This window comes from Drosophila takahashii, chromosome 2L, assembly GCF_030179915.1.
Source record: "Drosophila takahashii strain IR98-3 E-12201 chromosome 2L, DtakHiC1v2, whole genome shotgun sequence".
Classification (NCBI taxonomy): domain Eukaryota; kingdom Metazoa; phylum Arthropoda; class Insecta; order Diptera; family Drosophilidae; genus Drosophila; species Drosophila takahashii.
Genome location: NC_091678.1, coordinates 7,172,251 through 7,185,300, shown reverse-complemented (window position 1 = coordinate 7,185,300; position 13,050 = coordinate 7,172,251). Strand labels below are relative to the sequence as shown.

General features: G+C 47.8%; 2 protein-coding genes across 3 annotated transcripts; both read right to left on the bottom strand.

Moving 5' to 3' along the window:
* Positions 1 to 223: 223 nt before the first annotated feature.
* LOC108056574 (uncharacterized) lies at positions 224 to 900 on the bottom strand. The gene has a single exon (XM_017140395.3). It carries the CDS (start codon positions 857 to 859, stop codon positions 224 to 226), a length of 636 nt encoding a protein of 211 aa, XP_016995884.2. The 5' UTR covers positions 860 to 900.
* Positions 901 to 1,734: 834 nt separating this feature from the next.
* Col4a1 (Collagen type IV alpha 1) lies at positions 1,735 to 12,167 on the bottom strand. Of its 2 annotated transcripts, none has more exons than XM_017140420.3 (9): positions 12,076 to 12,167; positions 11,485 to 11,584; positions 10,744 to 10,792; positions 9,727 to 10,674; positions 8,702 to 9,198; positions 6,908 to 8,358; positions 5,146 to 6,114; positions 3,469 to 4,613; positions 1,735 to 2,586 (listed from the first exon to the last, which is right to left on the bottom strand). In XM_017140420.3, the coding sequence occupies exons 2-9, from the start codon at positions 11,502 to 11,504 to the stop codon at positions 2,326 to 2,328; spliced, it is 5,340 nt and encodes a 1,779-aa protein (XP_016995909.2). In that variant the 5' UTR covers positions 11,505 to 11,584; positions 12,076 to 12,167; the 3' UTR covers positions 1,735 to 2,325. The 2 variants fall into 2 exon arrangements, with proteins under 2 accessions (XP_016995909.2, XP_016995910.2); XM_017140421.3 differs by lacking the exon at positions 12,076 to 12,167 and adding an exon at positions 11,942 to 12,069.
* Between the last annotated feature and the right edge of the window lie 883 nt (positions 12,168 to 13,050).

Below are 13,050 nucleotides of genomic sequence, written 5' to 3'. Positions count from 1 at the left end.
AGATAATATTTTGACTTTGTGGGTTAACCATTGGTTAAGGGTAGGTTAAGACCTCCTCGGGAAGTTGCTGCTAAAGGAGTGGGCTTTCTTCCTGCTGTTGAATTTCTCCTTTTCAAGGCAAGTTCGTAGATTTTTTGAGTGGCAACTTCCCTAGTAGATTTTCTTTCCAATTTGTAGGTTAACCATTGGTTAACTATAGGTTAACCTCTTTGGGAAGTTCCTGCTAAAAAAGTGGGTTTTCTTCTTGCTGTTGAACTTCCCCTTGCAGCTCCTGTGGTTCTTTCTCCTCCAGTTTAATCTCCTCTAGACTCTCCTGATCCAAAGAGGCCTCCTCCTCGTTCTCCACCTGCTCCTGAGAACCAAAAGTGGTCAACGAAGCGTAGCCACTGCTCAGGGAACTGCTGCTCCAGCTGGAATTCAGTCGATAGCTCCTCACCGGCTGCAGTTGCTGTTGCTGCTGACCTATAGTCCTCTTTAGCTCCCGCTTGATCCTCCGGATCTGCCGGAAATCCTGCTCACCACGACCCGAACCCCTTTGCCTGTGCAGCTGCAGTTCCTGCAGGTGAAAGTGATGCCGGCAATAGCCCTGCGGACTGTGGGCACAAAAGCGACAGGCCTCGGAATTGGCTCCACCGACCAGCGGAAGGATGGGCTCGAGGATGCGGCGCTTCTGGCTGCGCTTCTGTTGCTCCAACTGCTGCTCCGCCAGGCGCTGCGGTGCCTTACGATCGCCCACCGTCTCGGCCACCTCCTGGAGCAGACGCACGTTCCTCGGGAAGCATCGGTCGTGGACGTAGAGCACCAGGCGTTGGCAGTAGCGGCAGAGCGATTGGAACAGCAGTAGCAGCACGATAATCATAAATACAGGGGTTGAGTCTGAGTTTTCAGTTTTTTCTTTGGGGGGTTGCTGCTGCTTTTGATTCTAGAGGGGATTTGGGTGCACTTCCGGTGACTTTGTGGCCTCTTCAACTTCTTGGTTTGCCTTAATTTCAGTTCTCCAAAGGTAACACGTAATTTTCACTCTTTCTTTCGGGGTACACACATTTTTTTCTTGGTTCAGCTGCTGCTCCTCCACCTCTTTTGGACTCCCAAAAGCTGCTCCGCTTATCTGCCTGATGGTTCAACTCCCACCGACGACCGCCACCGCTTGCGTCCAAGTCTCACTGGCTTCTGGTGTCCAACTCAACTTGCTCACTGCTTCCCAACCTGAAGCCACAAAGGCCTACCCTTATTTTTCTTCCAACCACCAATTGGAATATGTGCGTGCGTGTGTGTGTCTGCATATCATTATCATATGGTCTTACATCCCTCGACTCCAATCGCCATTGCCACCCCCTGGGAGAACCCAACCCCCACTAGAAATCCGGATGGAGAGCGAAAGGCATGCGCACAAGTGCACGTGGTGAGTTTTCGTTTTTCGTTCTCTCTTCTTTGCCTTGGCATTGCTTTTTTAAGGGCTCTCCAATAGGGGGTTTTCCACCACAACAACTACCCTGAACCCTTGCCGCACGAAGAAGATCTAATCATTTAGGGTTAGGGGTACATTATAAAGCACAAAAGTTTTTAAATCTTTGTCTGGGATATCGATTCGAAAACCAAGGAACTACACATTTTTCAGATCTTAATAGACTTATGGGGTTCTTTCATAAGAAGTATCTATTACATAAAAATAAGCCGAACGATAATATCGAAATCTTGAGTAAGGCTATGTAGATTTCCTATTTCAAAAATCTATTATGTATTTATAAATTTTCTTTATTTTACCATTTTTTGTTTGTTTCATAAACGTAAACAATAAGCGACAAAGTTGTGTATAGCAGTTGAGGAGACGATCTAAGTCAATGGATTCGTTCGATAATCATTTTATATGTATGGTGCATAAAATTCGCATTTAATCGGGTTTTTAATCAGAAATAAAATGGAACATGCTCGCGCATAATAATATTTTGTAATATTTTTCGACATACCACCGAGGCTAGTTTATTTATTTGTTTGATTTACTTAACTTACATACGTAACTTAGAAGCAGTTTATTTGTTTAGAACATTAATTGGCAGATAAAAAAATGGCATTGTGGTCCGGGTCTGTAAATAGCACTTCGACCGGTTTATCCGTTTTTTTCTTTTTTGGTTAGTTTAAGGAATTTGTAGCAGTGTTGGTTCTTCGTCGGTGTTTTTGTTTGTTTGTGTTGTGAGTGTGTGAATGGTTCACACACACACACGGTTCGTTGGTAAATTTAAGGCTTTACATTTAGATTAAACTTATGCTGTGTGTGCTGTGTGGGCGTCTGTGGGGTGGGTTGGGGTGTGCTACTACTTAGAGGTCCTACGACGAGTTCTTCATGCACACCTGGCACCTGGACACATGCGACTGCCGATCGCCGGCCTTGATCGTCTGCATCTGGGGCCGATCGAACGGCTGTGTGCTCTCCAGGTTGAACATCCAGAAGCTGGTCATTGTCTCGTAGAAGTGGCACGTGCCCTTGCCGCCGTTGCACTCGATGAAGGGCGTGGCGCGGAAGTCCTCCAGACAGGATCCAGGCGATTGCAGCGCCTGTCCACCGCCTCCGTTGCCCACAGCAGTGTGCTATGAAATTAAATTGGAATAAAGAGATTGGATTAAAAAAGTTGTCTTCTTAAATTAAGATCTATCCACGTACCAAACATTTTTTAGATCGGACAATTACTTAAGAAGTTATTAAGAAAAGTTTTCGTAATATTGTAATTAATAATACTAATTATGAGATATAATCTAGGAATTTTGTTAAATTTAATTCGAAATTTTTAAATGTTAAAGAGAAGCTATATCTCAGAGAAGAAAAGAATGTAACACAAATCAAGAAAGAAATAATTTTTTTTTACTATTAATTTCCATTTAATTTTCCTACCGTTCTTATGGCAGCTATATGATAAAGTGATCCGATTTTTTAAAAATTTATTTCGAAATTCAGAAATATTCCCAAGAGTATAAGGTAATATTTTAAAAAACACCGAAGCTAGAATTTTGTAAACTTTTTTTCCTGATATTTCCTATGGGAGCTATAAGATATAGTTGTCCGGCCGGTTCCGACTTATATCTTACCTGCAATGGAAAAAAGACTTTTGGGAAAGTTTCATCCCGATAGCTTAAAAAATGAGAGACTAGTTTGCGAAGAAACGGACGGACAGACGAACGGACATAGCTAGATCAACTCATCTAGTGATGCTGATCAAAAATATATATACTTTAGGGCCGGAAACGTCTCCTTCACTGCGTTGCAAACTTCTGACTGATATCATAATATAAAGATGGAGATGGCGGCCGCTACTGGCTCCACCTAGCGGCCATTTAATGTTTTGCTCATAACTTTCTAATGGATTGTCCGATTTTAAAATTGTCTTCTGAATTCCGATAGGTATTAATAAACCCAACAAAATAGAATTTAAGCTTCTACAAAATCTGTAAAGATTTTTCAGAGGCTGTACTCACCATGACGAAGCTGTAGCCAATCCAGAGACCCTCCCAGCCGTTCGGGCAGTCGGGCACCTCTATCGTCTGACTGTGCATGGCGATCACGTTGGCAGGCGCCTCACAGACAACGCAACGCGAGATGTACGGCCGGATTCCCTCGCTCTCCACGGGCATCATCGGCATGGCGGCGTTGGTGGTCAGCCAGAAGGTCTTGTCGTTGCGCGATGCGTAGTTGCAGACGTTGTTCTGTCCGCAGGACAGCACGGGCAGGGTGGAGAACCTGGGCACACAGGAGCCGGGGGAGCCGAGATCCTGGTTGTGGGCATAGTCATTGCCATCGACATACAGCAGGGAGTAGCCTGTCCAGAGTTCCGTGTGTCCGGCGACGCACGTGGGTATGGTTTCCGATTGACTGTGACGCGCCACCAAAATGCCGGTGAGATAGTCCAAGGCAGCATTGCACTCTGCTCCGGGTTCTCCCTTCAGACCGATCTCACCAATACGACCCTCGAATCCGCGCTCTCCCTGCTCGCCGCGATCTCCCTTGGGTCCCTGACGACCCACACTTCCGGTCACTCCAATCAGGCCATGCTCACCCTTCTCGCCGCGCTCGCCCTGGATGCCGATCAGGCCACTTGGTCCCGGAGGTCCGCGCTCGCCCTTGGGTCCATCGAGTCCCGGCCTACCAGGCTCACCCTTGGGTCCCGGTGGCGGCAGCAATCCCGGTTCACCCTTCTGACCCGGCTGACCTGGCAAACCATCACGTCCATCGCGTCCCTTCAATCCAATAAAGCCACGTTCTCCAACTGGGCCAGCAGGTCCATCATTGCCATCCAATCCCGGGTAGCCAATGTCACCCTTTTCGCCGGTCAATCCAACCAGACCCGGTGCTCCCGGCACGCCCTGGTCGCCCTTGTCTCCCTTCTGTCCCTCGAAGCCGTTCAAACCACGTTCTCCCTTGAAGCCCTGCAATCCGCGATCTCCCTTCAATCCCTGTGCGCCGGGGAAGCCATCCTGTCCTGGTAGTCCGGGGCTGCCGGCCAGACCACGGTCTCCCTTGATGCCAGCAGGTCCAATGGGTCCTGGAAGACCCACAAGTCCTGGCTCGCCGGCCAAACCGGGCAGACCACGTTCACCAACTAAGCCAGGTGCTCCAGTAAGACCTGGGTAAGGGTAAAGGATTAGTGAGCAATGGATACTGCAGATAATTTATTTTTCTATATATAAAACAGCAATGTGACTAGCGCGATAATTATAAGTCTGCACTTGTAGCGCTGGAATATAAAATAAAGTAAAAATTAAATAATACATAGTGGCTCTAGTCTATCAACCAAAAAAAAAAAAAAAAAAATGGCACTTCTTAATATTTGAAGGGTCAAAGCAGAGTTCAAGTCAATAAAGCTAGAAGGTTAATATTTTTCTTATTTTTATATGAATTAAAATAAAAACAAAAAAATTCATAGTGGCTCTAGGCTATCAAATAAAAAAAAAATAAAATTTGGCACTCCTTAATATTTGAAGGTTTAAAGCTGAGTCCAAGCTAGTAAAGCTAGAAGGTTAATATTTTAACCAAATTTTCTTCTTTTGGGAGAGTTTTAAGCAAAGAACTGATTTCACAAGAAGTTACCCCCAGTTCCAAATAGGTATATGTATCCACAAGACTTACGATTAGTTGCATTAGCAATATAACCTCACCTTGACGTCCGTTCCTGCCGGAGCGACCGGGTAGACCCTTCTCTCCCTTGACCGTGATTCCAGGATAGCCAGCCTCGCCGCGAGGTCCAATATCGCCCTTGGGACCCTGGAAGCCGTTCAATCCATTGGCGCCAGGTGGTCCCTGCAGGCCGCGTTCGCCCTTCAATCCATCGCGTCCAGTCAGACCGGTTTCTCCGATGAATCCCTGTTCGCCCTTCTCTCCGGTGAATCCTCGCTCGCCCTGGGATCCCTTCTCGCCCTTCTCGATCTGAACGGCGGCCGGAAGACCAGGTTGACCACGTACACCACGCTCACCCTTCTCACCGGTGGCGCCCACGAAGCCCTGAAGTCCGGCGGGTCCAGTGGCACCCTTGAGTCCATCGAGACCGGCTAGACCTTGGTCTCCCTTCTCGCCGCGAACACCAGGATAGCCAGCAGGACCGGGGGCACCAGCTGCGCCGGGCAGTCCATCGAGGCCAGGAGCACCGGGGGTACCGGGAGCTCCCACATTACCCTTGTCTCCAGTTTGGCCCCAAACGCCCTGCAGTCCTTGGTCGCCCTTCTCGCCATTCAGTCCATCGCGTCCATCGACGCCATTGCGTCCGGCGTCTCCCTTCTCGCCCTGCGGACCAGGACGTCCGTGAACGGGCAGACCGGGCAGACCCTTCTCGCCGGGCCAACCAGGCTCTCCAGCTGGACCAGTGTCGCCTCGAAGTCCGGATAGACCGGGCTCACCCTTTTGTCCCTTCTCGGAGGCATCGCCAGGCAGACCAGGAGCTCCATCCAGACCGGGGAATCCTTGGGCACCCTTCTCGCCGGGCAGACCGTCCAATCCCGGATGTCCGGGGCCACCGGCCACGCCTTGGTCACCCTTCACGCCCATCAAGCCAGGAGCACCTGGGGGACCACGTCCTCCCACAGGTCCATCGTTGCCAGTCAAGCCATTAGCTCCTTTGTCGCCCTTGGCACCTGCGAATTGAAATAGGAAGAAAAAATATAGGGGCGAAAGTCTTTTTTTTTTTTTTTGTAAGTGGGATTTCGATTGAAATGTGTGGGATGTATTACTTTAATTAATTATATTATGATAAGAACTTACGGAAAGAAAAATTTAGCGGCGATTTTAGATTTTTTTTTTTTTTTTGTGAGTGGGACTTGTATTGATATGTGTGAGAAGGTATTTCTTTATTTTATTATATTATTTTTGACATGATATATAAGTTATTAACTTACGGAAAGAAAGATTTAGCGGCGATTAAAGATTTTTTTTTTTTTTGTAAGTGTGATTTTGATTGAAATGTGTGGGATGTATTACTTTAATTAATTATATTATTCATGATAAGAACTTACGGAAAAAAAATATATCGGCAATTTATTTATTTATTTTTTTTTTTTGAGTGGGACTTTTTTTTGGAAGTGGGACTTGTATTAAAATGTGTGAGAAGGTATTACTTTATTTTATTATATTATGATAATAACTTACGGAAAGAAAAATTTAGGGGCGATTTTTAATTATGATTTTTTTTTTTTTTGTGAGTGGGATTTTGATTGAAATGTGTTAGGTGTATTGCTTGAATTTATTTTATTATTAATGATAAGAACTAACGGAAAGGAAAATATAGCGGCGATTAAAGAAATCTTTTTTTTGTGAGTGAGAAAAATTTAGCGGCGATTTAAGATTTTTTTTTTTTTTGTGAGTGGGATTTTTTTAATTAATTTTTTAATTTAATTTAATTTATTATAATTCCTCATGATAAGAACTCACCAGTTACTCCGGGAATACCAGCAGGTCCGCGCTTTCCGGGAGCACCGGTGACGCCGGGGAAGCCCTTGGGTCCATCACTGCCGACTGCGCCGCGATCTCCCTTGTTGCCGGGCATGCCGACCAGGCCAGGATTGCCGGGCTCACCCTTGGCGCCATCACGTCCACGTACGCCGTCAATGCCAGGAATGCCAGGAGGTCCGGCGACGCCGGGTGGTCCCAGTGGTCCCACATCTCCCTTCTCGCCCACGGCTCCAGGACGTCCGGCCACGCCGGGCAGACCAGCATCGCCTCGGTCGCCGGGATAGCCAACGCTGCCATCGTTACCGGGTAGACCAGGAGCACCCACTGGTCCGCGATCGCCCTTCTGTCCAGTGAGACCAGTGAGACCGGGAGGTCCAACGGGACCAGCCACCGAAATGCCAGGCTCTCCCCGCAGACCGGGTTCTCCATTGCGTCCGGGGATTCCACGGAAGCCATCCTTGCCGGGATTACCGGGAGCACCGACGGCTCCCTGGTTGCCCTTGTCACCGCGTGGTCCGGTTAATCCGCGAGGTCCCTCGAGGCCTGCAGGTCCCTGGGGACCAGTGTCGCCCTTGAGTCCATCGAAACCTTGGTTTCCCTTCGGGCCAGGTGCACCAACAGGTCCCGGCATTCCAGTCTGGCCGGGCTCACCCTTGTTGCCCTTGGCGGGCACTCGGATCTCAGCGGCGGCACAAGTACCGGGCTCACCCTTCTCGCCGCTGAAACCGAACGAACCCTTGTCGCCCTTGGCTCCGTTAAGTCCATGGAAACCGGGCTCACCCTTGATGGAAACGCCGGGCAGGCCGGGTGTACCATCACGTCCAGCGCGTCCGGGTCTTCCATCAATGCCGGGAGCTCCAGACAGTCCCTTGTCGCCCTTCAGGCCGAACTCTCCTTTGCGTCCCGCTGGTCCGGGAAGTCCATCATAGCCGCGTTCACCCTTCACTCCGGGGGCGCCAGCCCATCCAGGATTACCCTTCTCGCCCTTGATCGGTTCAATGAGGCTCAGATCGGCAATGGCCGACTCACCGGGCGCTCCATCGGCTCCGGGCACTCCCGTTTGACCATCCTCTCCCTTCTCGCCAGGCAGTCCAGTTTGTCCGTTGATGCCATCGTGTCCACGTTCGCCGGGATAACCACGCTCTCCGGGCGGACCGCGGGCGCCATTGCCTCCGGGAATTCCGGCCAGACCGCTCGCACCCTTGTCACCCTTCGGTCCAGCTCTGCACGACGAGCACTTGCCGCCGACGTCACCCTTGATGCCCATGTCTCCCTTCTGGCCAGGAGTACCGGGACGTCCGGCATCACCCTTTTGACCAGGAGCTCCAGCCACACCGGGGGCACCGGGACGGCCCAGTTTGGAGTCGCCGGGAACACCAACGTTGCCCTTGAAGCCGCGCTCTCCCTTGCTTCCCTTCTGTCCGGGATAACTGGGGGATAAGACAAATTTTATGTTATTCGACGAAAGGATTACATTGCGAAAAGTTTACTATTAGCAATCTATATAAATTGCAAAATCGGGGGAACTCTAACTAAACTCTAAAAAACTCCGCGCAAAAAGTAAGAACAGTTTGTTACATCTGGCGCCCAACGTGGGGCACGAACCCTTTGATATCCTCAAATACAATTCTCACAAAACATTAAAATATTAATAAAAATGTATCTAAATTTTTAACTTTATCAAACTGAAGATATAGGGACTTCGAAATTACTTATTTTGGGTTATCCCAAAACTATTGGAGCACAAAGTGAAATGTGTCTATTATAACTTACCCAGAAAGTCCTTCGTCTCCCTTAACTCCAGGAATTCCAATTCCGGGCAAACCGGCTTCACCCTTCTCTCCCTCCGGTCCCGGTGGTCCTTGGTGTCCAATGGGTCCAATCGGGCCCTGGGGTCCATCAAGTCCTGCGGTTCCCTTGTCTCCCTTCTTGCCAGCTGGTCCCTCGTTGCCTGGTCGTCCGGGCAGGCCAGCGCCTCCCTTCTGTCCCGTGTAGCCCTGCGGGCCTGTCTGTCCATCAGCTCCGTTCAATCCCTGAGGTCCGGGTGCGCCGACATAGCCGCGAGGTCCTTTTGGTCCTGGGGCTCCTGGTGTTCCTTGGCCACCGCCTGGCGGTCCCGGAGGACCGAGCAGACCCTGTTTACCCGTCTGTCCCGGACGTCCAGCCTCACCCTTTTGTCCGGCATTACCGGGCAGACCATTTAGGCCCGGCTCACCGCGATCTCCCTTTTGTCCGGCAGGTCCTGGGGGTCCAAAGTTACCTGGGCGACCCTGTGATGGGAAAGCAGAAAGTAGTTACTCACAAACGAATTCACAGAACAGAACGTTCTTAAATATAAAAGAAAGGTGCTCTTTAGTTTCGATTTTGTTGTAAGGATCTAGATGTTACTTTCTGAACAAGGATGCCTTAAAGAAAAGTGGAGAGCGGAAATAAGCGAAGCTCACATGCTCTCGATTTAAAAATTGGACATCTAACTTTTATGAGAAAAAACGTCCTTAATAAGAAGAAAAGTTGTTTTCAAATCGAGTAGGATTTTGAGAATTTGCAATGGGATCACTTTTAGAATGCCTTAAAATAAATTGGAGAGCGGAAATAAGAGAAGCTCACATGCTCTCAATTAGAAAATTGGGCCCTCACTTTTATGAGAAAAAAGTCCTTGAAAAGAAGAAAAGTTGTTTTCAAATCGAGGACACTTTATATATATTTAAATATAAGATTGGATCGAACCGGGCGTGGAAGAGGTCTCACTTTTGAGAAAGCTTTTTGTTAAGTTAATACTAAAGCGGAAGTGTACTTACGCGATCGCCTGGGTGGCCGAGTAGACCCTTCTCGCCCTTCTGTCCATCGAGTCCAGTCTCACCTTCCGGTCCGGCCTCACCCTTGCGGCCCAATGGACCGGGCTCGCCCTTCTGTCCCTGATCGCCACGGTCTCCGCGCAGGGTGATCGACGGTGTGAGTGGTGACTGCCCTGCCGGCTCACCCTTTTCGCCCTTGACACCCTGGGCACCGGGTTTCATGGGTCCATAGCAGGAGGCACCCTTCTCGCCCTTTGCGCCGTGATCACCTCGAGGTCCTTTCGCTCCATACGGGCCGCTATCACCGCGCTCGCCCTTCTCGCCGGGGAAGCCCTGGGGTCCGGCCAAACCGGCTGTGCCTCTCCAGCCGGGCTCACCCTTCTCGCCCTTCGCATAGTCACCGTTCTCCTTGGCCGGCTCACCCTTCTCGCCCTTGCCGCCCATCTGGCCGGCATAGCCACGGGGTCCCGGCATTCCGGATAGACCCTCCAGACCGTCCAAACCATTCTCGCCATCGCAGCCGTCCTTGCCATTTAAACCGGGGGCACCGGGATTGCCGGCAGGTCCCTGGACACCGGGCACACCGGCCTGACCATGGAGACCCGGCGATCCGCGCTCACCCTTGTCGCCGCGAACTCCATACGGACCCGGGTCACCCTTTTGGCCCTTGTCGCCCAGCGGTCCCTCCAATCCCGGGTATCCGGTCTCGCCCTTCGCTCCTGTGGGTCCCACGGGTCCCGGAAGACCCCGGTTGCCCTTCTCCGCAATGCACTTGGGCACACAGCCCGCATATCCGGCCGTACAATTCTTGGGCAGCGGCTCACCGCGCTGCTGACCGGCGGAGTCCACAATTTCGAAGCTGGGGTCAATGGGGTTCCTGGGATCGTAACGATTTTGGTGCCTGGCCGACTCCTGGATCGAACCGGACGTGCCAGAGGTCTTCCAAAATTGCTAAGGGAGATTATGAATACAAGAGTAGAGTTAAAAATCCGAATGGATTATGGGGTTTTTGGATCTTACAGCATCAGCAGTGACTAACGCTCCCGCGATGACAGCGGCGTACAGCAGCCTGCAAAGAGAAGATCGAAGGAGATCGGGGGGTTAGGAACTGTGCTTCTTAAAAGCGATCTCTCTTATCAGTCTAGTTTCTTGTTGTTGCAGCTCTCTTCTCTCTTAAAGTGACAGCTCTTTCTTAAGCTATCAGTGGAAGAGAATCTTCTAAGAGAGCAGACTCTTTCCTAAGAGAACTCAATATGATCTTGGCAAATTAACGGATATAAGAGTCTACAGGTGGGATTTGGAAAGCCGTTTTGGAAAACTTTTAAGTTTTTATTAAAAAAAAAACAATTACATTTTAAAATACAACATACAAAACAATTTTTTCTTCAGAGTTTTAATAAAAACTATTGAATTAATGAATATTGAAATATTGTAAGTGTTTTAAATATTAAAATATTTATAACACATTTCTTTTTAAATATTTGTATTTAATAAATGTTTTAACTTTTAATAAACTTACACGTATTTAAATGTTAAATTTCTAAGTAAAAAATTACTTTTTAATTTTCTTCGTCAGGTTTAAGTCAGCTTATTTAAAAAAAATTGTTCATTTAATCATGGTTTCAACAGAACTAAGGATTCCCTAATTTAATCGTTCCCTTTTTTTGAGACCATTTCATATTTTCTTTATGTATTCAATTTTTTAATTCAAAATTTTGTAAGGGGTTTATTTGATATATCTAGGAGTATATCTTCACTTACCGCTTCCAGAAGGGCAACATGATGCCCTATGCACTTAAACCTGCACAATAATTTTCTCGGTTCTCGTCGAATATTAATTTATATGTTGCCGTCGTTGGGCCTGGAAAGATGAGCCAGAAAATTGGGCACTTTAATTTCGCAACAGTTGCAGAATAATTTCAAAGAGTGGCAGTTATTTAATATTTGTGGGAAAATCAAGTTGCTTTATTTTTTATGCTTGTATTTCGTTTCATTTTTAAGGTCCGAGCTTGAAGGAACATTTCATTTTCACGTTACAGTTTGAGAAGCACTGGAGCTGGCACAACGCTCGCTTAAAGATTTGGTGAGCGATCTATCTACAGGTTTTTTAAGCGTTTTCTTCTGCTTTGATTTAAATATTTAAATTATATATTTTTTAAAATTTGTTTCAAGTTCCTTGATGGACTCCTAACTAACTGGCGGGTCAACGGGACCCTACCAAAAGTTCACAGCCACAACCGAGCAATCCGATCCGAACGCACGGCACACACCACTCAGCTCCACAGAACAGACTAAAGAAACTAAAGGCAGTTGGCCAGAGGAGCTCTGGAACGAGCCCAGTCTACTACTTACTCGGGGAGACGGAACACGACTAATTATAGTATAAGTTCGAGCGATCCAAAAGCCCAAAGCGACCGACGATTTCCCGATCTCCGATCGTCGATCGTTCGGCTTTACCCGATCTTCGCTCGGCTCTTTGGCTCACGTACACTATCCGTGTGATTGGATGGGCTGTGGATGGGATGTAGATGGGGGTGGGGGTGGGCAAATGGCATATGCCATATGCCATATAGAACGGATGGGCGACGGATCGTATGTAGCAACACCACTAATCCCAGCGGTTAACATTGTCGCAGCGGAATGAATGAAAAGTTGGTGATAAGTGTAAAAAACTAAGTCGCTGCTGTTGATATGCCACATGCGATTTAAGTTGCTCAATAAAACAGCAGCTTCATTCCGCCGGTTCACCTCCCCGGGAGCCACCTTCTACAAGCTCCAGCTTCCAGCTCCCAAGCTACCAAGCTCCCAAGCTTCCATCTCGAAATTAGCTGATAGCCCCCGCCCCAGAGATCGGGCACATGGCTTCCGTTTTTAATGCGACTCCTGCCTTTGGGACTACAATTTTCGGTTCTCAGACTGGGAATTTCCAAGGCTTCCTTATCAAGCCTTGTTTTTTTTTTTGGTACACGTTCTAATTATAGCCACATACAAATTTTGTTTGTTTTTACATTAAGTATTTTAATCAGACTTTTTGTTTCTTACAGGGCCCAGAATTTAAAGGATAACATATCATATTAAAATTTTTAGTTACATTTTGTTTGCGACGAAATTCTTTAAATTTATCTTTTAACTTTTCATATTTTGCTTTTACGTTTTTAGAAATGTTTTAGGGCCCGGATAATTTCAAAAATTATAATTCTTCTTCATGTTTCAAGGAGGTTGAAATTAAAGGTTTTTTACAGTTTCACCTAAGGGGCTGTCCATAAATTACGTAATCATCATAAAAATCACCAAAATTGTGATTACGTAAAATATGAACAGCCCCTA

Excerpts from the sequence above, each read along its gene's own strand:
- LOC108056574 (XM_017140395.3), bottom strand. The coding sequence starts at position 859 with ATGATTATCGTGCTGCTACTGCTGTTCCAATCGCTCTGCCGCTACTGC.
- Col4a1 (XM_017140420.3), bottom strand. The coding sequence starts at position 11,504 with ATGTTGCCCTTCTGGAAGCG. Across the intron at positions 10,675-10,743 it reads CGTTAGTCACTGCTGATGCT|CAATTTTGGAAGACCTCTGG; the intron begins GTAAGATCCAAA and ends AATCTCCCTTAG. Across the intron at positions 4,614-5,145 it reads CGGCAGGAACGGACGTCAAG|GTCTTACTGGAGCACCTGGC; the intron begins GTGAGGTTATAT and ends ACCCTTACCCAG.